This window comes from Coregonus lavaretus (genome assembly GCF_964263955.1).
Source record: "Coregonus lavaretus genome assembly, chromosome: 4".
In the NCBI taxonomy this organism is placed as follows: Eukaryota; Metazoa; Chordata; class Actinopteri; order Salmoniformes; family Salmonidae; genus Coregonus; species Coregonus lavaretus.
This window is the reverse complement of record NC_139991.1, coordinates 36,352,429-36,370,060: the sequence shown is the minus strand read 5'-3', so window position 1 is coordinate 36,370,060 and position 17,632 is coordinate 36,352,429. Positions and strand designations below refer to the sequence as shown.

Sequence of the window (17,632 nt, the reverse complement as noted above, 5' to 3'; positions counted from 1 at the left end):
CCACCAAAAACAGGCTTTGGGGACAGTCTCGTTGTGCCGTCCCGTTCCCAGCTACCTTTTCCAACCCAGGCTGTCCACCCTCATCCCGTCATGACCCTAGAGATCAAGGGGCCCTGATCGGCCCAGCTGCCCAGACATGGAGCACCGCATTAAGGCTACTAAGCCCCTCTGTGCCCCTCCTCCACACTCCCACCATAGTCAGACACAGCAACAGTCTCCTTGTCCAACCCTCCCCCCACCCCCAACCATCATCACATCATGAGACACCCTCTTTATTCCCAGAAAGACCCTCACCCCCATCCCCAACCCTGGCAGCAGATGTGGTTAGCAGGGGAAAACTAGTCTGACTAGGCAGCACTGTAATAATCTAACGTTTATACTAAGAGATCTAGACTGCGATCTAGAGAATCTGTGTTTTTAATCGTGTGTGTGTGTGAGAGAGAGATAGAGAGGGAGTGTAAGTGTGTCTATGCATGTCAGAGAGGGCATCTGTTGGCCTCGTAGAATCTCCACAGGGAGCAGGTGCGCATGTTAATGAAGGCAGCTGTTAGGCACACCTCCTCCCCCTCTCCCCTCCTCTCTGTCCTCTAGAGGTGGGATGCTGTCCTCTAGAGGGCAGATGCGTTTTTCGTCACAAAAGGAGCGTCTTCCTTGCACAGCCGTGGGGGAAGTGTTGTGTACGCAATTAACCTGTATTTTACCACCAAACTCGCTTGGTTCCTTGATTTGATCTATATAGGCTATGCATTGATAACCAAATATAATCTCAGGGACTGTTCAAACAATAAACCAAACAACATGGTAGCCTTATTACAATTCCCCCCCCCCCCCCCCCAAAAGGTATTTTGTTTAGAAGTATAACTACACGATTCCAGGCTATTTTCAAATGGTAAAAATAGCTACTAGCCATGTGCTTTCTCTGTGACCAAACATGATGACATTCTATTTTTAGCTGATATGGGAGCGAAATATACATTCAAGCAGCATATCAAACTGGGATGATGTTGTAGGTTACACTGGTAAGTATAATAATATTTGCCAGGGCATATTATTTAATTATAAATCAGATTATTTCACATGTGGGAAGCTAAAAGGCTAGCTTGCGTGCTGTTTTTAGACAGCTAGCTAGCAAGCTGCTAGAGGAGTAGCCTACAGCTAACTGGCAGGCACAAAACAAGGTAATGTAAAACAAACCTAAACTTTCATTACATGTAGCTATTACTCAACTATGCAATTGATTTTCTTTGGTGATGCTTTCAACATGATTCTTCTTTGCTTTTACCACAAATGGGCAGATGAAAAGGAAATTTCTGCTATCGCCCCCTTGTGAATATTGCTATTCGGGGGTCTAGGAACACATGGAACGGCGAGGGTATCACGTTACCAAAAGGTGCTTGTTGCTACAAAAAATATGACTCCACCCAAGAGCACATCGACGTACATTAACTGTGTGGAGACCTTTACCGGAGTCACCCTTTCACCTAGTATGGTCACGTTACCTGAGTTTTCACTTTGATACCGATACCAGGTTTAGTATCATGATACTCGATACCAAAACAATACCACAGCAAAAAAAAAATTTAAGGACAGATTTTTCCCAGTTTAATTCAAGTGTGCATGCAGCTAGCACTGTTGTTTGGTTAGCGGTTTCTGTAGCGCACATGAGATGGAGATTGCAAAACAAATGCCCACTGGATTGACATAAATAATCATGATTCTGCCAGGTAGGTATAGGCTACTTTGTACTTAACTTTTAATTAATAAGATTTTTGGGAAAGCCTTTCCATCTACCTGAAGACGGTTATCATTAGCATCACTAACGGCTACACAAAGTGGTAGACATACACGCACCGCACACACAGACAGGGGCATTCCCGTGCCGTTACCTCTTCAGAAAGTCGCAGGGAATACGAATCATTGACGCAATCTGTTCATGTTTTATGATAAGCTTGGGCTAATTAATTAATTTTCTAATAAGTTCAATACATTTAGGTGATTTCCAAAATGTGCAACACATTTTTATAGAAGAACAGAAAGTAACAAATTCTAACACCTGAGCGTTTTGTGTTATAGTGTCGAAAAAGTACAGAAGTTTCAGTACACCATGCAACACCACTGCTTACTTCCTCTAAATACTCTCACTTGTGAATCCTCTCTCTCTCCCTCTCAAATTCAAAAAAAGCTTTACTGCCATGAAAGTGATGACCCATGATCTCTTTCACGCTCAGCCAGGGGAGAACGACTGCCCCTCTCATTTAAGCCACAGAAGTTCAAGGCCGACCACGGTACTGCAGAAAACAGATTCCACCATTACAGTGAATGGAAAAATCTGCCGAGGTGAATCTTCGTGTATAGAAAAATATATTTTCTGAAGACAACCATGGTACCAATAATTGTTTGTAATGCACCAGATGTATGTCCTTGAACAGATTATTTTTTTAATCGCACACAGACGAAGTTAAGGATAATTTAGTTGCTAATGGCAGCCTGCAGTACCCCGTTCTGCCTTCAACTGGAGTTACTCAATGAGAGGAGGCAGCACTGAGCTAGCCTGCAACGTCACCCTGGAGTGGCTCAAACTGCGCATGTTATGTCTCCATGCGACGCCATCTTAACCGACTTTATTTGGCTTCAATGCGCTATTGAGTCTTCACATAGGAATGAATGGTGTCACGTGATTGATGGCTTTGTCCATTCATATATACAGTCATTGCTCTCAGCCCTGTTTTTTTTTGTAATTTTTACAGCCCTCATCTCAGACCTCACACGTGCCTGTTGGGAGACTCTGTGGTTGACTCACTACGATATGAGGACTGGAGGTGAGGCTAACCGCTCTACCCTCCCCAGGGGTCCAACCAGAGGCAATTGGCAAAACCGTGTCTTTGAAGTTTCTTTGCCTCCCATGCAGACTTCACTTTTCACTGTAACATGACTCAATACGTCCAGCAGGATAACCTTTTTTGGATGTGTCAGGGGCTCACAGTACTATTGTACAATATGTATGGAGAGAGTTGTGTTTGTGCGAAATAGACGAATAAAGACAAAGACGGAGGTGGAGTCTGTGTGTGTGTGTGTCTGCATATTTATGCGCGTGCCTGCCTATGTGTGTTTCCCCCATCCCCTCACTGTAACGGATCTTCTTTGTCCTGAAGTCAGCCCCCCCCCCCCCCACGCTGTAAAACCCATCAGGCCTCGGCAACACACCACAGCAACAGGTCTCTCCCAGCAATGTAATGTCCCCTCAGGGCCAGAGCAGATGCTTCCCTGAACCCTGACCCCAAACACATTTGTGACTTTGGGTCAGCCCCCTCTCCTCCCCTACTCCCTTCCCCATATAGGGCCTGATCTGCCATCTGCCACTGAGGGTGACTTTAGCCTCCTACACAAAAACAGCCCCCAACTCCCACTTTTTTTTCCTTCACAAACGTAGTGCACTGGGCCTTTACTAGTCCTTTATTAGCGGGCCGATATAGCCGTCTGTAGCGCGGACAAAAAAAAACATTCTGGTGTTTATGTGTGTGTGCATGAAGAAGTGTGACACTTCAAGCTGTTTGTTGCCACTGCTCAAGTAAACTCCCTCCTTTCCCTTTCCCCACACCACCACCCCCTTTCTTACTTGTTCAACCTTCTTACTTGTTCATCTTTTTCCGCCCCTTCATCATTATGTTTGTCTTCAAATGAAATTATATTTGTCACATGCGCCGAATACCACAGGTGCAGACCTTACCTTGAAATGCTTACTTACAAGCCCTTAACCAACAGAGTTTTTAAAAAGTAAGTAAGAAACATTTGCTAAATAAACTAAAGGAAAAATAGTAACAATAAAATAACAATAACGAGGCTATATACGAGGGGTACCAGTACCGAGTCAATGTGCAGGGGTACGGGTTAGTCGAGGTAATATGTACATGTAGGTAGGGGTAAAGTGACTATACATAGATAATAAACAGTAGCAGCAGCGTATGTGAAGAGTGTGAAGGAATGTGAATGTATGTGTGTTTGTGTGTGTGTTTTGTGTGTGTGTGTGTGTGTGTGTGTGTGTGTCTCTGTGTTGGAGTGTCAGTGTAGTATGTGTGAGTGTGTGGTTAGAGTCCAGTGAGTGTACATCGAGCATTTTCAAGAGAGTCAGTGCAAAAAATTATAATAAAATAAGGGGGTCAATGCAAATAGTCCGGGTAACCATTTGATTAACTGTTCAGAAGTCCTATGGCTTGGGGGTAGAAGCTGTTCAGGAGCCTTTTGATCCCAGACTTAGCGCTCTAGTACTGCATGCCGTGTGGTAGCAGAGTTAAGTCTATGACTTGGGTTGCTGGAGTCTTTGACAATTTTTATGGCCTTCCTCTGACACCGCCTGGTATAGAGGTCCTGGAAGGCAGGAAGCTCGGCCCAGTGATATACTGGGCCGTTCGCACTACCCTATGTAGCGCCTTGCGGTCGGATGCCGAGCAGTTGCCATATCAAGCGGTGATGCAACCAGTCAGGATGCTCTCGATGGTGCAGCTGTAGAACTTTTTGAGGATCTGAGGTCACATGCCAAATCTTTTCAGCCTCCTGAGGGGGAAGAGGCGTTGTCGTGCCCTCTTCACGACTGTCTTGGTGTGTTTGGACCATGATAGGTCCTTAGTGATGTGGACACCAAGGAACATGAAGCTCTCGACCCGCTCCACTACAGTCCCGTCGATGTGAATGGGGGCGTGCTCGACCCTCCTTTTCCTGGGGCCACGATCAGCTCCTTTGTCTTGCTCAAGTTGAGGGAGAGGTTGTAGTCTTCTAGAAGTTCCCTTGTTTAATCATTACCCAGGCCCTGACCCCTGGAGGTCTACATCTGCTAGCTAGTTGGACTGGGAGCATAACCACTCTGTTGATGTGTGTGTGTGTGTGTGTGTGTGTGTGTGTGTGTGTGTGTGTGTGTGTGTGTGTGTGTGTGTGTGTTCATTCATGTGTTCGTGTCTGCGACTATACATTGAGCTGGTGTATCAACTGCTGTACAGTTCTTTGTTTATACCCTACCCATGAAATCAGCATTCACTTTGCAGGTGGTCAAACGGTTTGCTTGGTTCTCACCATTTGGACAAGAAAGTAAGTAGCCTACAAGTGTAGAACTCCAATTGTAATAATATCGGAGCACCTTAAAGTCGTCCGAGTACATAGGTTTGGTTTGTTCCTAGCAGAACTTGGCTAGGCGAAGCGACCGTCTGGGCTCTCATACTCCCTAAAGACCTTCGCTTAAAAAATGAAAAAAAAAACGGCAATATTACTGTTATTTGTCCCTGTTGAGCCACTGTAGCAACAACATAGCCAGAAACACTTCCTCAAAATAGTCCGAATTAATCTAAGATAAATCAAGAAATCTGTCATTAATTCTAGCTAAGATGTTTGGTGCAGTATTTCTCAAGTGAAAAAATGTGCATGAAATCTGGTCGTCTCTCGTTGAATGACAACACTTCATCTTCCCACTCCTACTAGGAGTAGTACTGTTGATCAATCACTGACGATGGGGTGTAGACTAAGCTACCATTGTGAGCGAGAGTTGCGCCTTTTTATTTTCAATAAATATTGATTACCCATTTATTTGTCTCAGCCTGCAAATCGTCCTCCTAAAAGGTAGGCTATATCCTACATGCAAATGTAACTCAAGAGAAAGTGCAAGTGTCCGCTCTCATCATTCTTGCTGCTTTAAGTTCAGTAGCCATAGGTGTGAGATCAGGTGCGCGTGTGGTCTCAATTAAAATTGTATTCTATAGCCTATGCATGGGCGGAGAAGCACGGGGCAGTTATCATTCCAAGGATATTAACTTCCTAAATATGATTAGGATATAATTTACTACATTGTCTAGAAATACATATTGATTACCCATATTTGTCTCTGTCTGAAAATCGCCCAACTCCAAAAAGGTAGGCTATAAAACATAGCTCAAGAGAAAGTGCAAGAGTCTCTCTCCAACTCTGCTCTCTTCAAACTAAGTCTAGCCAAACTACGTCTGGGGAGATTAGAGTGCCCCCCGGCGCCCACCTGACTCACCACCGGCCCCCAACCCTAGACCCGTATCAGAGCTCCAGGCATCTTCAGCTTTTTTCAATAGCAGCACTAGAGTGTCTCCAGTGATTATGTTAATTAATGTAAGGTCTAGTGTTATTTTTTGGGAAGCGTGTTTACATAGCTAGGGCTGACACTGAGGAATTGTGAGGAGCAGTATCAACAACTGCTGCATTATCAAAACAGTTGCTTTGTGAGAAGGTGTTAACCGTGGAAAGTTTTAACCCATGTCCACAGTTAGCAAATGTTATATAACATTTCCCAGCGGCCTTGCATTCGCCCCAAGTCAGATCAGGTCCGCTGAGACCATGGCCCAGTGAGTCACTGGAGCTGGGCAGTTGGGCCTTTTGGTAAAACTTGGGGCAAATCTCCAATGGAAATTCAGCACTTGGGAATGGTTCGGCCCTTGAGACTTAAAAGCCAATAAATGCCCAACACCTGCCCACATGCTTGGCGCTTGACCCTGTGCCACATTGGCCGGCTCCTGATACAGCCTTAAGCCTCAACTATGAGCTGAGCTTTGCCAGAGAGCACAGAGTAATCCTATAGGAGGACAAATGAAGAGCAGCATTCCTTGAATCGTGGCGGAGCATCGCAGAGGCTAAATGCGTTCCTCTGAACACAATCTTAGAGTTTCACATACTCCCTTAATAGACCTTCGCTTGAAAAACGAGAAAAGGTTGGAGTCATTAAAACTAGTTTTTCAACCACTCCACAAATTTCTTGTTAACAAACTATAGTTTTGGCAAGTCGGTTAGGACATCTACTTTGTGCATGACACAAGTAATTTTTCCAACAATTGTTTACAGACAGATTATTTCACTTATAATTCACTGTATCACAATTCCAGTGGGTCAGAAGTTTACATACACTAAGTTGACTGTGCCTTTAAACAGCTTGGAAAATTCCAGAAAATTATGTCATGGCTTTAGAAGCTTCTGATAGGCTAATTGACATCATTGAGTCAATTGGATGTGTACCTGTGGATGTATTTCAAGGCCTACCTTCAAACTCAGTGCCTCTTTGCTTGACATCATGGGAAAATCAAAAGAAATCAGCCAAGACCTCAGAAAAAAAATTGTAGACCTCCACAAGTCTGGTTCATCCTTGGGAGCAATTTCCAAATGTCTGAAGGTACCACGTTCATCTGTACAAACAATAATACACAAGTATAAACACCATGGGACCACGCAGGCGTCATACCACTCAGGAAGGAGACGCGTTCTGTCTCCTAGAGATTAACGTACTTTGGTGCGAAAAGTGCAAATCAATCCTAGAACAACAGCAAAGGACCTTGTGAAGATGCTGGAGGAAACAGGTACAAAAGTATCTATATCAACTGTAAAACGAGTCCTATATCGACATGACCCGAAAGGCCTCTCAGCAAGGAAGAAGCCACTGCTCCAAAACCGCCATAAAAAAGCCAGACTACGGTTTGCAACTGCACATGGGGACAAAGATCGTACTTTTTGGAGAAATGTCCTCTGGTCTGATGAAACAAAAATAGAACTGTTTGGCCATCATGACCATCGTTATGTTTGGAGGAAAAAGGGGTAGGCTTGCAAGCCGAAGAACACCATCCCAACCATGAAGCACGGGGGTGGCAGCATCATGCTGTGGGGGTGCTTTGCTGCAGGAGGGACTTGTGCACTTCACAAAATAGATGGCATCATGAGGAAGGAAAATTATGTGGATATATTGAAGCAACATCTCAAGCATACTTCCAAAGTTGTGGCAAAATGGCTTAAGGACAACAAAGTCAAGGTATTGGAGTGGCCATCACAAAGCCCCGACCTCAATCCTATAGACAATTTGTGGGCAGAACTGAAAAAGCGTGTCTGAGCAAGGAGGCCTACAAACCTGACTCAGTTACACCAGCTCTGTCAGGAGGAATGGGCCAAAATTCACCCAACTTATTGTGGGAAGCTTGTGGAAGGCTACCCAAAACGTTTGACCCAAGTTAAACAATTTAAAGGCAATTCTACCAAATACTAATTGAGTGTATGTAAACTTCTGACCCACTGGGAATGTGATGAAATAAATAATTCTCTCTACTATTATTCTGACATTTCACATTCTTAAAATAAAGTGGTGATCCTAACTGACATAAAACAGGGAATTTTTACTAGGATTAAATGTCAGGAATTGTGAAAAACTGAGTTTAAATGTATTTGGCTAAGGTGTATGTAAACTTCTGACTCATTTTGATGTTTTTGCCGAGGAGATCTTAGTCGTGCAATTTTACATCTAACTAAGATGTTTGGTGCAGTATTTCTCAAGTGAAAAAATTTGCATGAAAACGAGTCTTCTATCATTGAATAACAACAAACACTTCATTGAAGAATCATGTTGACCAATGACAGGGCGTAGACTTCGGCTTCCGAACTTCGGCTTGCCTCGAGAATTTTGTGTGTGTGCACGAACAGCCGAAAAACCCTATGCCGAAGAACAAAACGAACAAAAACGTCACAAACTGTCATCATAATACACTGCTCAAAATAATTAAGGGAACACTAAAATAACACATCCTAGATCTGAATGAATGAAATAATCTTATTAAATACTTTTTTCTTTACATAGTTGAATGTGCTGACAACAAAATTACACAAAAATGATCAATGGAAATCAAATGTATCAACCCATGGAGGTCTGGATTTGGAGTCACCCTCAAAATTAAAGTGGAAAACCACACTACAGGCTGATCCAACTTTGATGTAATGTCCTTAAAACAAGTCAAAATGAGGCTCAGTAGTGTGTGTGGCCTCCACGTGCCTGTATGACCTCCCTACAACGCCTGGGCATGCTCCTGATGAGTTGGCGGATGGTCTCCTGAGGGATCTCCTCCCAGACCTGGACTAAAGCATCCACCAACTCCTGGACAGTCTGTGGTGCAATGTGGCGTTGGTGGATGGAGCGAGACATGATGTCCCAGATTTGCTCAATTGGATTCAGGTCTGGGGAACGTGCGGGCCAGTCCATAGCATCAATGCCTTCCTCTTGCAGGAACTGCTGACACACTCCAGCCACATGAGGTCTAGCATTGTCTTGCATTAGGAGGAACCCAGGGCCAACCGCACCAGCATATGGTCTCACAAGGGGTCTGAGGATCTCATCTCGGTACCTAATGGCAGTCAGGCTACCTCTGGCGAGCACATGGAGGGCTGTGCGGCCCCACAAAGAAATGCCACCCCACACCATGACTGACCCACCGCCAAACCGGTCATGCTGGAGGATGTTGCAGGCAGCAGAACGTTCTCCACGGCGTCTCCAGACACTGTCACATGTGCTCAGTGTGAACCTGCTTTCATCTGTGAAGAGCACAGGGCGCCAGTGGCGAATTTGCCAATCTTGGTGTTCTCTGGCAAATGCCAAACGTCCTGCACGGTGTTGGGCTGTAAGCACAACCCCCACCTGTGGACGTCGGGCCCTCATACCACCCTCATGGAGTCTGTTTCTGACCGTTTGAGCAGACACATGCACCTTTGTGGCCTGCTGGAGGTCATTTTGCAGGGCTCTGGCAGTGCTCCTCCTTGCACAAAGGCGGAGGTAGCAGTCCTGCTGCTGGGTTGTTGCCCTCCTACGGCCTCCTCCACGTCTCCTGATGTGCTGGCCTGTCTCCTGGTAGCGCCTCCATGCTCTGGACACTACGCTGACAGACACAGCAAACCTTCTTGCCACAGCTCGCATTGATGTGCCATCCTGGATGAGCTGCACTACCTGAGCCACTTGTGTGGGTTGTAGACTCCGTCTCATGCTACCACTAGAGTGAAAGCACCGCCAACATTCAAAAGTGACCAAAACATCAGCCAGGAAGCATAGGAACTGAGAAGTGGTCTGTGGTCACCATCTGCAAAACCAGTCCTTTATTGGGGGTGTCTTGCTAATTGCCTATAATTTCCACCTGTTGTCTATTCCATTTGCACAACAGCATGTGGCATTTATTGTCAATCAGTGTTGCTTCCTAAGTGGACAGTTTGATTTCACAGAAGTGTGATTGACTTGGAGTTACATTGTGTTGTTTAAGTGTTCCCTTAATTTTTTTGAGCAGTGTATATGCACTAACTGTTTGCGAACTGTTTCAGATGGGAAGCATGCGGACACTTTAAGGGGTAGCTAACATGCTAAGTAGTTGCAAAACACTATGGTTGTGGTTAGCTAAAGTTGCTAATTAGCCAAGATGTTCAAGTTGTTTCTAACGCGATTTAAACACGCAACCTTTGCGTTATACACCCAATGTTTGCGTTATACATCCACCCATCCTCCCCAACCAACCTCCCTACGTCTTAAGTAACCAGACCATGTACATATCATTAGTATTTGGGGTATCCATTAGGCTGCAATTTCGGAAGACTGTCAAACACAGACCATTGAAGTCAACTTTTATTCACAGGAGACGATAAGGCTAAAAGAGCTGGGAGGGCAACGACATCTCAACATCTAAAGCCTGACCATGACTGATATCACTGTAAATTGGACTCAAATGCACACACACACGTGTGCGCACAAACACACATTTTGGCTATTAGAGAACATTCAGACACTGTGAGAAACAGGAAGCTTCACCACACACCAACACAGGACTTGAGATAACCTCTCACTTTGCAGAATCCCTGCTGCTGAGGCCTTTCCCATGAGGGCACACTGATGTGGTCTATAATAATAATATAATATGCCATTTAGCAGACGCTTTTATCCAAAGCGACTTACAGTCATGCGTGCATACATTTTATTTTTAATTTTTTTGTGTATGGGTGGTCCCGGGGATCGAACCCACTACCTTGGCGTTACAAGCGCCGTGCTCTACCAGCTGAGCTACTGAGAACCTACTGAGAACCACAATTTGGTCTGTCTGTAGTGCCACATAAACGGTAAATTGGCACAACACATTTGACTCAGTCACTCCTGAGATTGAGTGGAGGCAGTGTGAAAGTGACCAGGTGTGCCATTCAGACCAAACTCCTTGTCAGACAAAACTCCCTCAGACCAAACTAATGTTGATACAAGTGGAGGGAAGGATGGGAAGCCATAAGGTGAACATTCTGTTTTGGGGATGATCCATGTCGAAAGGCTTTAAATAAAATAGCTATTCTTGGAGCCGGAGGTGGAGGACAGAAAAGATGGGCGACTTTCCCCCAAAAAAAAGTACTTCCTGTTTTCGGGGAGGGGAGGCAATCCTGCAGGAAGGAGCAGCGGAAAAATGTCAGTAAAACCATGTCCTGTTCTAAACCCAAACCTAATCCCTACTAGTTTGGTCCAGATCTGGATGCGTTTTAGCTTGGTCCTTTAACCATATATAGAATATGGCCACCAGTTCATCCATCATAAAACATTGACTTGAATGGGAATACGTTCTATTAATTTTGCTTGTCAGAGAAGTTGGCTGAACTAAAGTATGCATATCTGGACCAGGCTAAGCCCCTACCATGTCCCATTCTAACTCCCTCTAAATCTTTGACCTGTCAGGTCTCTGATTGAGTCTGTCTGAAATCTATCCCAGTATATTCTTGAGTCAAACTCCACCTCATCATAACTGCCATCTGTGTCATGGGCCCAATCTCTGGATCATTTTATCAAGAATGACTTGTCATTTGTAAATTCCTAAAAATAAGTAAAAGGGTGATCAAATGACCAGATGACGTGCTAAATGCCCTTTGACATTTCTGCTGCTGCCACCTGCCCACCTCTGATGGAACTCAGCACCATCACATCAATCAAACCACACACTGAAACTAGGGCAAACTTTTCCCAAGACAACATAGCTACCTTAGGTTATTCCACGTAAACAGTTGGGGGTCATTCCATGTCATTTCAGCAAGCCATGATACCCACAATTTCAGATTGTCCTGAAATCGTTTCTGTAGTTAGAAAGAGATAAGATTAGAATTCCTGCAACATTATTTTGTTGGAATATAATTTGATCTCTGGGAAATTAAACTGAGTTAGACATGAGGAATCCAAAGAAATTGTCAAAAGCAACCAACAGACCCCACGCCAATCCTAACCCAACGATTATACAGTATCAGTTCTATGTATGGAGTAGTACGGAGCTGCGGCTCTGAGTAGTTTTTCTTCATCCTATGTAATGTGTTCTCAGTGAATTTGGTGATGTTTTTTCCCCCCCTGTTCAGAGATATTAGTCATTGAAGTTGTTAGGTTTATTGGGTATCCATTAGTTGTTAGAACAAGCTCCCCCACGACGCCAGGACAGCGTAGTCACTGACCACCTTCCGGAGACACTTGAAACCCTACCTCTTTAAGGAATACCTGGAATAGTATAAAGTAATCCTTCTTCCCCCACCCCCGATAAAAAAAAGGTGGTTGTCCCACTAGCTATCATAAGTTGAATGCACCAATTTGTAAGTCGCTCTGGATAAGAGCGTCTGCTAAATGATGTAAATGTAATTTCCCATCCTACATACTGATATTACCAGGTTCTGACCACTAGATGGTGCTGTTACTGCTGTTAGGTGATATTTTTTAAAATATCATATTGGTTTCCTTACCCTGTAAGCAGTCTATAGACAAGATATGACAGCAACCAGTCCTTTGGTTTTGTTTACCTAGCCACTGTTTCAAATGTTAACTTTTTTGTGGCACAAATCCAATGCAAGTCAGTGGTACCTATATTAGTATTTTCACGCTTCATATCCAAATAATTTTACACGATCGAATTTGAGATACTTTAGGATGATTTGAAACAGCATCTAGTGGTCAGAATCTGGTAATATCAGGATGTAGGATGGGACACAAACATAACAACTTAAATTACTAAATTATCTGAGCAGGGTGAAAAAACATCACCAAATTCACTGGGAATAAATGACATAGGATGAAGAAACAATACTCTGAGCCGCAGCTCCATACTACTTGTCAAACATAGAGAACTGATACTATATAACTGTTGTTGGGGTGGGATTGGCGTGGGGTGTCAATGGGTGGCTTTTGACCATTCGTTTGGATTCCTCATATCTAACTCATTGTTAGAAATAAGTTTAGTCCAAATCGGATGTTAGGTACTATATTTATTGAATATTATAAATTAAAATGGCAAATTTGGGTTCAATCAATTAGCTTAATTTCTCAGATATCAAATTATATTTCAAAAATACAAAACAATCTTGCAGGAATCCGTATCTTTTCTGTTTCTAAAAACAAACGATTTCAGAACTATCTGAGATGGTGGGTGTCTAAATCCTCTTTCTTGTATTTTTTGAGGTGGAACGACCCATGTGTGTATCATAAACTTAATAAATAAACATGAGCTTGATAATCATCAATTCCCTCCCAGTGATGCTCCACACTGACCCTTGAATATTGACACTGACACACCTAAATGTCCAGTATGATAGATGGTTGTTTGGCTTGGTGAGGAAAGTAGAGATAAATGATGAATGAGAGGAAGACTAAGGCTGCGTTTTGACAGGCAGCCCAATTCTGATCTTTTTTTCACTAATTGGTCTTTTGAAAATATCAGAATTGGGCTGCCTATGTAAACACGGCCTAAGGAGAGAGTGGACAGAGACATCCACATCTCCCTCTGATGAGGCCCACTAGATGCCCCTATCCTGTCTTGGCAATCCAGTCTCCTTTTAACCTCATTTAAAAACTGATTTACTTAACAAAAGGCACATCCAATTCAGATGTAATTGAGTTGTGGCCCATGGGCTAGCATGGGTCCCTCTGTCCCAAGAGTGGGGCCTTCCCCAAATGCCATCAGGCCACACCCACCCAGTAGCCCACCACTGAACTCCTTCAGAGAGGCCACCAGCACCATGGTGATAAAAAAAGAGACATCATTTTTTGCAACAACATATTTTCAGGGATGAACACAGGTCTTTTGTATCTTCATTATAAATTGCATGAAGGGTTTTTGCAGCAGGTCTTTAAATACAAATGTAAAAATACTAAGTATATAAATACATAGTATTTTGTAACATACACTGCCCATCCCTGCACCAGCATCAGGCCCAGGCTAGAGAGCCCTCATCTGCTCCACTCACTCCCACTTGTTTGCTTTCAAATTTCTTCAGTTTACTCCAATTAATCTGACTCCACCAATAACATCCAATCTAATTACATTTCAGCGCCATCTGGCCCTCTACTGGAGTTCACAAGGGGGAGAGTGCCTATTCATAAATCAGGAGACAAGCCCTCGAACGGGGTACGGCAAGGGTTTTGGGGTGTGTTGTGGCGTTTTTTGCAGGGGGGGGGGATAGTAGTTGTAGCGTTCTTGGGAAGCCCCACTCTGATTAGTCACACAGCATTACTCTGACTAGGGGACAATGGTCGCCGGGCGGCATGCAATCCCCAGCTGTCGCCCCATGAAAGAGCAGAAAAACAAGATTTAGGACTGGGACGCGTCCCTCACTCCGCCGGGGAAGGGTCCTGCATTCATAAGCGGGGGGGGGGGGGGGGGGGGGGGGGGGCACTTCTCTTTCAGTCTTTTTTTTTTTTTAAGTGCAGACGTGCGGTGCTCTGTGGCTACAGGAAGGACCTTGCTCAGAGGAAAGTTGAGGGCCTCTAGTTGCCGAGCAGAGCTGCCTCTCAAAGGCTGGAATGAGGGGGAACACAAGGCCCCTTGCCTCTATAGCCTACCAAAGAACAATCTAATATGTCTAATACCACACACTATTATCAAAACCTTACAATACCCATAACACTGCACCATGCACCTTACAAAATACCCAAGGATAACTTCAGAGTTCCAATAACCCAACTTTGAACTCCAGTGCTCAGAAACACCCAAACTCAAAATCCTGATCACGGTTGTAATAACTGGCCTGGTATTGGGGGAAAAGTTCTGATGTTGATATCAAACAAGTAAAGCCATTCAGCGAAGTGTTGTTAATATGTGGACTATGGACTACTTACCTGCATTCTCCGTTTCCATCAGGGGAGGCCTCACACCTCCCTCCGTTCAGACATGATTCAGTAGTTCGAGAGCATCTTAGACCTGTAGAGAAAAATCTGTTATAAAGGAGCAACAGTAACGCTCTCACAAAATCACAGTAATTCACACAAAAACATATTCCACACATATAATTCAGTCATGAAACTCTTAATAGGCCCACTGTAAAAACATTATTTTACCGTAAGACATAGGCTGCAGAAAGTGGAACTTTAAAAGCCAATTCACATTAATAATACCTGCACAATAACCATTTTTGCTAAATGCCAACTGAGATGTGTGCTTTGAAACTAATCATGTAATGTGCACGCTGTGGTTTGGGGGACCCTGTAGGCCTAGACAACTTGTTGGCCGGTGAGGCTAGTAGCATGCATGGTGGTGGCTAATGCTACTTCCTGATGTTCCCCACATCAGAGAGGAAGAGAGAGGCCCAACTCGGCCAGAAATCTGTCAATTCAATTTAAGGGGCTTTTTGGCATGGGAAACATATGTTTACATTGCCAAAGCAATGTCTCCCTCCAGCAGGTGGCGTTTTTTTTTTGTTTCGCCCACCAAGACATGAGTTTTTGTATTTGTCGAATTTGGTCAACAACAAAAAATTAATGGCTAATTTGCTACGTGAGGTTTATTTGATTGAATATAAGTTTCGTAATGGTTAAATTGTTACGAGTGTACTGATAAGTAGGACACGTGACATCCTGACAACTTTGAAAACACTATATCTGAGTTGTCTCGAGATGGCTATGCATATTCATGGCATGACGCTAGTAGCATAGCATCTCTCTCCATTGAATACAGGCGGTTAACGTGAACCACTCTCATCGAATATGAAAAAAAGGATTACAATAATGAGATGTATCCACCAATCTCCCAAAAAAGGATAGGCAGGAATTAGACAGCCCGCGGTGCCGACTCCCATTGTTAGCGCGGAGAGACCTGTATCTTGGCAGTATATGCATAATGTTTGCCCACATTGATGCCGCATTCAAAACAACTGGGAACTCGGAAAAATACGAGGTCAAATCATGACGTCAGTGATCTTCAGGTCTGCGCTCTAGAAAGATGTACGAACCAGTCGCCTGGGGACACGAGTGTATTACCGTCTGGGCACATCAAGCCCAGATGATTGGAGATACATAGTACCCACTAGCGGCTGTCAAGGCTAGCTTTGCGCGAAAGCGCAACAGCTGCTGAGCTCAGATGTGTGAACAAAAGAAATCACAGTCCAGCACGAGCCAGAAAACGAGCCACAAACCCCAACCCCCTATGGGACTCACACTCTCTCCCATAGAGAGAGAATACCACCAACGCCTTCCGCAACACACGCGTTCCATAGCCTACCACAAAACTCTCGCTCCACAGTGAAAATTAAGCCTTTGCCTACTTCACGAGAAAGAAAACAAAATGTATCTAATTTAAAATCTAGACATAGCCTAGTTAGACGAAATCAAGTGCAAGTTTTTTTTTTTTACTTTCAAAAAAAGGCACACATCAACAATAGCCTACATGCTTAGTGGGCTAAACGTTTTACATTGCAAATTACACAGTTCACAACTCAAAGGCCCTCCCGTAGCTCAGTTGGTAGAGCATGGCGCTTGCAACGCCAGGGTTGTGGGTTCGATTCCCACGGGGGGCCAGTATGAAAAATGTATACACTCACTAACTGTACATCGCTCTGGATAAGAGCGTCTGCTAAATAACTAAAATGTAAAGCAAAGACGATAAAGACTGACGTGCCAAGGCACAGAGGAATGAGTTCCCATAACTTGTTCGCACTGAGAAAGACGCAGAAGATCAGAGATCCGTAATAAAGCAAATCAAATAGCCAACGCGCCTTCTAAACCATATCAGATTACCGTACCACTTCAATCCGTAGACTGCAGAACACCAGAAGCCTATTTCCCAAACATTAAACCCTCATTTACTGAAATGAACGAAAAGTGATCTCCTTGCAGCACTCAACAAAATCAACATAACAGTCATTCAACTCCACTTAATAATAGTGATTTTAATTAAAACATTCAGTCCACAATTGTTTAAATCGTTAGGAGAAATAACTTTACAGTAGCTTTTTTCCAGGCACTTTACCTTGTGTTATGACGATGACTGGAATAAGAAACGTTAGTTTCACAAAGAAACGATACATTCCTCCTCTTTTCAATTAAAAAAAAGTCGTACAATTCGTAGGGTTTGCATAGATCCAGTGTCGTTAGCTGCAGACGTGGCTCAATTAAAAAAATAAAATATCCTTTGTAAATAAATAAATTCGACTGACAGACGACTCACCCCGGAGAGAATCGTCTCCGTGAGAACTCAATACGTGAGATGTCGACGCATACGCTTTCGAGTTCCGAATGAAGAGTAGTCTATCGCGTAATTCTGAAAGTTCCTCCTCCCCACCCCAATGTCCTCAGCCAATAGGGGTTACCCTTCAAATCAGGTAGACCAACGGCTATCAGGTAGACCAACGGCTGCCTATGAACTCAACTCATTCGTTATGGTTTCACTGTCAGTGCCAAATTAGCAAATACTGTATGTGTAATGAAATGTGTACAATAATCCATTGAAAAGGAAACCCCTACCCCCCATTTGTGAATGTAGCCTACATAATACAAGTTGTATCTGGTTGTATCATGTCCTGTTTATACATTTGCATTTGTTTGAATGTAATGCAGTATGGGCCCTAT

General features: G+C 43.8%; 1 protein-coding gene across 1 annotated transcript in view; it reads right to left on the bottom strand.

Moving 5' to 3' along the window:
• The window catches only part of LOC311128221 (neurogenic locus notch homolog protein 1-like), a 56,924-nt gene extending 39,660 nt beyond the window's left edge, over window positions 1-17,264 (bottom strand). Inside the window, exons 1-2 of the mRNA XM_084160255.1 lie at window positions 17,034-17,264; window positions 14,909-14,990 (exon numbers count right to left, since the gene is read on the bottom strand). Coding sequence (XP_084016381.1) covers window positions 14,909-14,990; window positions 17,034-17,091 — 140 coding nt within the window. The 5' untranslated portion in view covers window positions 17,092-17,264. The remainder of the gene's footprint in view (window positions 1-14,908; window positions 14,991-17,033) is intronic.
• Between the last annotated feature and the right edge of the window lie 368 nt (window positions 17,265-17,632).